This window comes from Primulina huaijiensis, chromosome 15, assembly GCF_012295235.1.
Source record: "Primulina huaijiensis isolate GDHJ02 chromosome 15, ASM1229523v2, whole genome shotgun sequence".
NCBI lineage: Eukaryota > Viridiplantae > Streptophyta > Magnoliopsida > Lamiales > Gesneriaceae > Primulina > Primulina huaijiensis.
Window position 1 is genome coordinate 4,188,400 of NC_133320.1, and position 6,441 is coordinate 4,194,840.

At 35.6% G+C, this 6,441-nt stretch overlaps 1 protein-coding gene across 4 annotated transcripts; it reads left to right on the forward strand.

Moving 5' to 3' along the window:
- The first annotated feature begins 230 nt into the window (after positions 1 to 230).
- Positions 231 to 5,119, forward strand: LOC140959013 (serine/threonine-protein kinase Nek2-like). Of its 4 annotated transcripts, none has more exons than XM_073416702.1 (16): positions 231 to 337; positions 598 to 640; positions 1,043 to 1,199; positions 1,327 to 1,393; positions 1,791 to 1,856; positions 2,038 to 2,084; positions 2,218 to 2,263; positions 2,377 to 2,457; positions 2,613 to 2,655; positions 2,770 to 2,819; positions 2,906 to 2,987; positions 3,080 to 3,129; positions 3,353 to 3,426; positions 3,515 to 3,566; positions 3,691 to 4,143; positions 4,221 to 5,119. In XM_073416702.1, the coding sequence occupies exons 3-16, from the start codon at positions 1,114 to 1,116 to the stop codon at positions 4,863 to 4,865; spliced, it is 1,842 nt and encodes a 613-aa protein (XP_073272803.1). In that variant the 5' UTR covers positions 231 to 337; positions 598 to 640; positions 1,043 to 1,113; the 3' UTR covers positions 4,866 to 5,119. The 4 variants fall into 4 exon arrangements, with proteins under 4 accessions (XP_073272803.1, XP_073272804.1, XP_073272801.1 ...); XM_073416703.1 differs by having other exon boundaries at positions 236 to 337; positions 1,046 to 1,199; XM_073416700.1 differs by having other exon boundaries at positions 248 to 640.
- The last annotated feature ends 1,322 nt before the right edge of the window (positions 5,120 to 6,441 follow it).

The following is a 6,441-nucleotide window of genomic DNA, read 5'->3' on the forward strand; positions in this document are numbered from 1 at the left end:
ACAGATAAAGATTCGTGAGACCGTCTCACAAGAGACATACTTTATTCGATTTGTATTTAAAAGTATAAAATTTGAGAAAAACTCAAATATAATTATATTAGTTTTCGAATCAAATTCGAAATAAAATTATGTAATTTTTTTATTAAAGAAAACCAAACGATTTCAATTTCTTTTAATTTAACAAGAATTAGGTCTTTTGTCTTTTCCAAATAAATTTGTATGTTAGCTTTGACTCTCCATTATTATATTTCCTTGTAGAAATGAAAGGCACGTCTCGCCACACAGAGTACACGCACTGACACAGTCTCTTTAGCCGTGATTGTGTGTGTTTATTGTGGTATGGGTGAAGTGTTTGTGCGAACATGAATTTTTCTTTTTCACGTTTTTGGGTTCTGGGGAATCGGATTTTGAAGTCTTGAAAGATCTTTTTTTATTTTTCTTTTATATATTCAATCCCATTTTGTTTTTTTGTAGTGTTCCTGTCTCGTTCTTTATGCCTGCGTGTTGGCCGGCACACATCTCAAATTATTCAAATTCATGTGCTTTTTTGGTATAATGTGGTACTTTTCCTATGCTAATGAGCTTGGTCTTGTTCAGGAGTTGACAGATCGGCATTTCTTCTGGCCATTTTCAATGTGAGGTAAAAAAATAAATTTTTGGATTGTTTTTATTTAGTTTCTTGTAGAAAATGTAAGTCAGGATCTGTGCATCTTTCGTTTCTTTGGTTGGTTTTCCCCTTCTTTGCAAGAAACTGGGTTTGTGTATGGTAAGTTGATCTTCACAATGCGGTGGAGGTAGTTGATTGTTTTGACGTTTAGAAGTTTGGTGCTGTTTGGGTTTTGTGTTTTTGAGAATCTTGTACTGTTTATTGAATGCTATGTTACGACTAAGCTATCACGTGAGTGTTTAGTGACTGCAGACTTTTCAGATTTGTAAATTTGTGTTCTACTTTTCTTGTGCAGATATTGCGTGACAATATTTCCTGAATCTTTTCTGTTGATTATTGACAATAAATATGGCAATTAATTCTATTTGTCTTTAGTAGGTGGATTTGGATTACAATATTCCGAGAGATTTCTTTAGGTAGCCGCTTGAAGCTGGAAAGTGCATAAAATGGACAACTATGATATATTGGAGCAGATTGGCAAAGGATCTTTTGGTTCTGCACTACTTGTCAGGCATAAACAAGAGAAAAAGAAGTAAGGGAACTTTCTATATTCTGAGATTATTTCAAATTAAGTAGACGATGGTGCAATGTAGATCATATGATAGCAGTATATATGTGTGTTATTGATTGGTGATTTTTATATTTTGTTATGGTCTAAGGTATGTGTTGAAGAAAATTCGACTTGCTCGACAGACTGATAGAACCCGCAGATCTGCCCACCAGGAGGTGGCTTCTTAATCTCTTCATTAGATGTAAATGAACTAGCTAGTTGATTCCTTCGAGGATATGTAGAGGGTCAGTCATTAGCCGATAATTTGACTGGAGAACTTTTTATTTTAAATTATTATTGGCTAAGCTTCATTGATTCACATTTTTGTTTGTTATCCAAAAGAAGTTTATATTATTGGTATTTGAAGATATGGTTCAGTTTACACGAGTAATATTTGAAGTAAAAGCTCCAAGCTCAAGGGTATGTGATGAATCATGTTTCCATGAAAATAAATGGTTGCATATCAAGATTTTCTCTTGTGAAAAAGGATCCAATATATGTGTACGGCCTGGCTTTAAAAAAAAATACTATGTTGTGTAATTCTAATCTGACGCAATATTTTCCTCTCTGTAGATGGAGCTTATTTCTAAAGTGCAGCATCCATATATTGTGGAATACAAGGATTCCTGGGTGGAAAGGGTATGTGCCAAGTATAGGAGTTGGGATCTAAGCATCTAACTATGGAACCTCATTACTTGTCTTTATGCTGTTTACTTTAATTGGCAATTATTGGAATCTTATGGATTTCAGATATTGTTAACTTTTGACTTCTTTTATATTTTGTTTCATCTCTTGTCGACATGTAATTTTCTGATTTCAGGGTTGCTTTGTTTGCATTGTAATTGGCTACTGTGAAGGAGGGGATATGTAAGTTGCCGTCGTTAAATAATACTAATTCTTCCATTAGTCATGAATCTCATTTGGAACGGTACCATTCTCTCATGGAGTAATCCATAACGGTATTGACTCAGTTGTATTATGTCTTTTAAAATTATTGTAGGGCCGAGGCCATTAAAAAGGCAAATGGAGTTCATTTTTCGGAGGAGGTTGTTTGATAACTCAGTTTTATTTTTATATAATATTAATGTTTGATAGGTTTATGATAAAATTCGTTACTGATTCTGCTAATTTTGCCATCTGAATGTTGAACGAGGAACAGAAGCTTTGCAAGTGGTTGGTCCAACTATTGATGGCGCTTGATTACTTGCATACCAACCATATACTTCACCGTGATGTCAAGGTATATTAAGATTCTAAACTGTTGTGTACCATCATTAGGACATAATGCCACACATATCCATGTATTGTAATACCAAGTGATAGTTATCCATATGTGTCACGATACAGGCTCGGAATTTTGAAAGCTCATCTTTTAATCTACATTTTTCTTTTCAGTGTTCAAATATATTTTTGACAAAAGAGCAGGACATCCGCTTAGGTGAGTGAATATATGCCATATTCATGATATTTTAAATGTTCGATTATGAATAACTCGTTTCAGATTTCAATCACTGTCTTTAAACGTTCTTTCCCATTCTGCTGTTGCTTTCAGGGGATTTTGGGCTTGCAAAAGTATTGACATCTGATGATCTTGCTTCCTCCGTACGTTTATGGGATGCTTATTCTTTGGGGTTTTATCTTTCTGCATATTTAAATTTAAATACTGTTTACTTCTCATGTGATCACAGGTAGTGGGTACACCGAGCTACATGTGCCCAGAGCTTCTTGCGGATATACCTTATGGTTCCAAGTCAGACATTTGGTCTTTGGGTAAGCTTCTCTATGTTTTAATTCTATCATCCAACTAAAATTTTGTACATTATTTTTTTGGCTGTTAACTTTTCTTGACATGTTATATTCAGGATGTTGTGTGTATGAAATGGCTGCTCGAGTACCAGCATTTAAAGCCTTTGTGAGTTGTTTTTTTTTACTTATTGGCATATTGGTGTCAACTTTTTGTTTAGTCTTCACTTGTATCAATCTATTCTGAGCATGGAACCATTATAAATATTTAACTTTGCATTTTGCTTTTTCATGAAATCCAGTAATTGGATGAGTAATACACGTCTCGTATTGGTATCTGCTGTGTTTACTGTTTCTTGAATTTTCTGATTGAAATTTCGCATCATGAACAGGATATACAAGGTCTAATCAACAAAATAAATAAATGTATAGTGTCTCCACTCCCGACAATGTATTCCGGTCCATTGTAAGTCCATTATGTGGAATTGTGTGTTATTCTTGAATAACTCCATAAATTTAAATGGCTCTCATCTTTTTTGAAATCGTTCTTGCAGTCGAGGACTCGTCAAGAGTATGCTAAGGAAAAATCCGGAGCTCAGACCAAGTGTACATTCTTTTTTTCCTCTTCTCCTCACCCGATTCAGCTACCAATAATTATTTTGTACCTCACGTTTGAATTATAAAATCTACTCTTCTAACCTGAAAATCACTCTCTCGTTTGAGTTTACAGGCTGCAGATTTACTCGGGCGTCCTCATGTTCGTCCCTATGTCCTAAATGTTCATTTGAAGGCAAGCAACCCCAGACGTCAAACTTATCCGTTTCATGTACCTGATGCAAATAATGTCAAGAAAACAAGATTCCGAGAACATGAAGTTCTTAAATCAGAACAACGGCTTTCATTTGGCAACAATAGGGCCTTGAATCCTAGTATATCTGGAAATGAACTAAATTCTCCATGTTCTTCTCGAAGAACTCAAAATTCCTTGAGTCATTCGAATACTAAATTTTCGGAGGTATCTGTTGGAAATGTTGGCGAAGACAAAGGGATTACAAAACCAGTGAGCACGAGGTTCTCCAATGCTACAAAAACATCTAGAGTGAATACAGCAAGAGCATCTGCCAATCCTAGAAGACAGACCAGTCCATTAAAGATATCAAATCCTGGTTCAACTCGTGAACTGGTAAGTTAAGGAGCTTTTTCTTGATTTAAATATTGGTATCATTCACTTTTCAAGAGTATTATTGATTGAATATGCAGCTTCCAGTCTCGCATACTCCAGCTAGAAAATCATCCCAAATATCACGAAGAGCCTCTCTTCCCTTCTCTGCAAGAGTTATCCCACCTGTATCCCCTTATAAACATAGTGTTGGTTTTCTCCATGCCGTGGAATCCCCGGACGTCTCTGTCAATGCTCCACGTCTCGATAAAATGGTCGACTTCCCTTTGGCTTCATCTGAAGATCCTCTATTACCCATTCACAGAATATCATCACTATCTGCTCAATGCTCTTCAACCTCTCCTCCATACAGTGCTGACTGTTCAATCATGAAAGACAAGTGTACAGTTCAGTTACTCGACAGAGCCCTCATCCGGCCACGCAATGCTAGACGCACTCTTGATGTTCCACATAATGAAAGTGAATGCTCAGAAAATAATCCCACGAGTGGAGGAAGGTCTAGTGGCTCGTCTTCCGATTTTCGCCAACGTAGGTTTGATACCTCATCATATCAGCAACGTGCCGAGGCCTTGGAGGGGCTACTTGAGTTCAGCGCCCAACTTTTGCAGCAAGAACGCATTGACGAGCTTCAAGTGCTGTTGAAACCATTCGGACCTGAGAAGGTTTCTCCTCGAGAAACCGCAATTTGGCTTACCAAGAGCTTCAAGGAGAAGAATGCAGTTTAACATTTCTATGTCTGTTGATTTGACCCCATTGCTATCTCAGATTTAACCGCTAACTAGCCCAAATTGTCCACTCTATTACTCTTGTTAACTTTCTGTTATCTGATATGTATTCTATAATGATAGTTGGTGAGATCTAGTGAGACAAACTAGTTTGGAAAGTGCTTGAATTTCTTCTTCACGGTATTGTAGAAATGGTTGATAATCATTACTAAATGGTTATTTCTTTAATGAAATTGCTAAATGGATTTGTTATATTTTGTTCGTGGTGAATCTGAAATACCATAATGAGATTGTAGCCTTATTATTTAAGGAAATGATTTTGTAAGGGGTCGGTTGTCGAGTTAATTTCACACTTGTGGTTGCTATCTCAATACCTTACAACTTTTTATCAGTGAAAATTGAGATTACTGAGTCTGGTGGTATGATATATTTTTTTTATGTTTGGACAGATGGAAGCTCCTCTAGCATGGCAAATTTTTACATAATATGCCAAGCAGTTGGAGCTTTAACGACGTAAATTATAAAGATTTAAGTCAGATTGTGGTTAATAGGTGTAATTTGTTGTTCAAGTACTGGGAATTGTTGTCTTTTTCTTTAAAGAACTATTTGCGTTGGGATCAACGCTCCAATAATTCACCTCAGTGGTAGGGAACTAGATGGACTAAAACAGTACCAGAACAAGGAATTCATCTTAAGAATAAAAGCTAGAAACTTGAAAGATTTCTTAAATATAAGATGGATATAACAAAAACTTCATTCGATTGTCAATTTTAGCAGGGACCATATATCGTCTTAGCGATAGCTCGACTCTCTCGTAAGTTGATTTCGAATACTCAAGTTTGAAGTTTTAACATGTTCGATCCTACAATTGATGAAGGCTTTTAACATAATGATCTAGACGATTAACACGAGGATTGTTGCAAAAGAGACTTGTCTATTCTGTAATTGCATAATTTTGACAAGCAGGAAAAAAGCTGAAATCAACCATCACAATGCCAATAAACTGAAAAGGAGAGGACAATGCCATGATTCAAAGGGAATAAAAAGCTCTTCTTTTTACAGTCCATAAGTTAATGGTCCCTTCCACGAAAAAAAGATTCCGATTGCTCTCAAATGATAAAGGCTGCTGCCATTTCTTTTGGCTATGGATTCAAAATTTCAGATCCCCATTGCTTTACAAGAGCATTCTGTATCAGATTTTAGCTCCACTCAGCTTCAAATCTAAAGGGTGTTTTGCAGATCTTATTTCCAACTTTTATAAAAAAAAAAATCAAAAATTTGATCCTGAAAAAGATAAGTAAACAAAAATTATGGTTGTAGTTTGAGCATTATTAGTTCTTCAGGCATGCATTGGGTACAGAATATTTGGCAGATTTTTCAGAAATGGACTGACTCAGCTTCAAATCTAAAGGGTGTTTTGCAGATCTTATTTCCAACTTTTATAAAAAAAAAAATCAAAAATTTGATCCTGAAAAAGATAAGTAAACAAAAATTATGGTTGTAGTTTGAGCATTATTAGTTCTTCAGGCATGCATTGGGTACAGAATATTTGGCAGATTTTTCAGAAATGGACTGA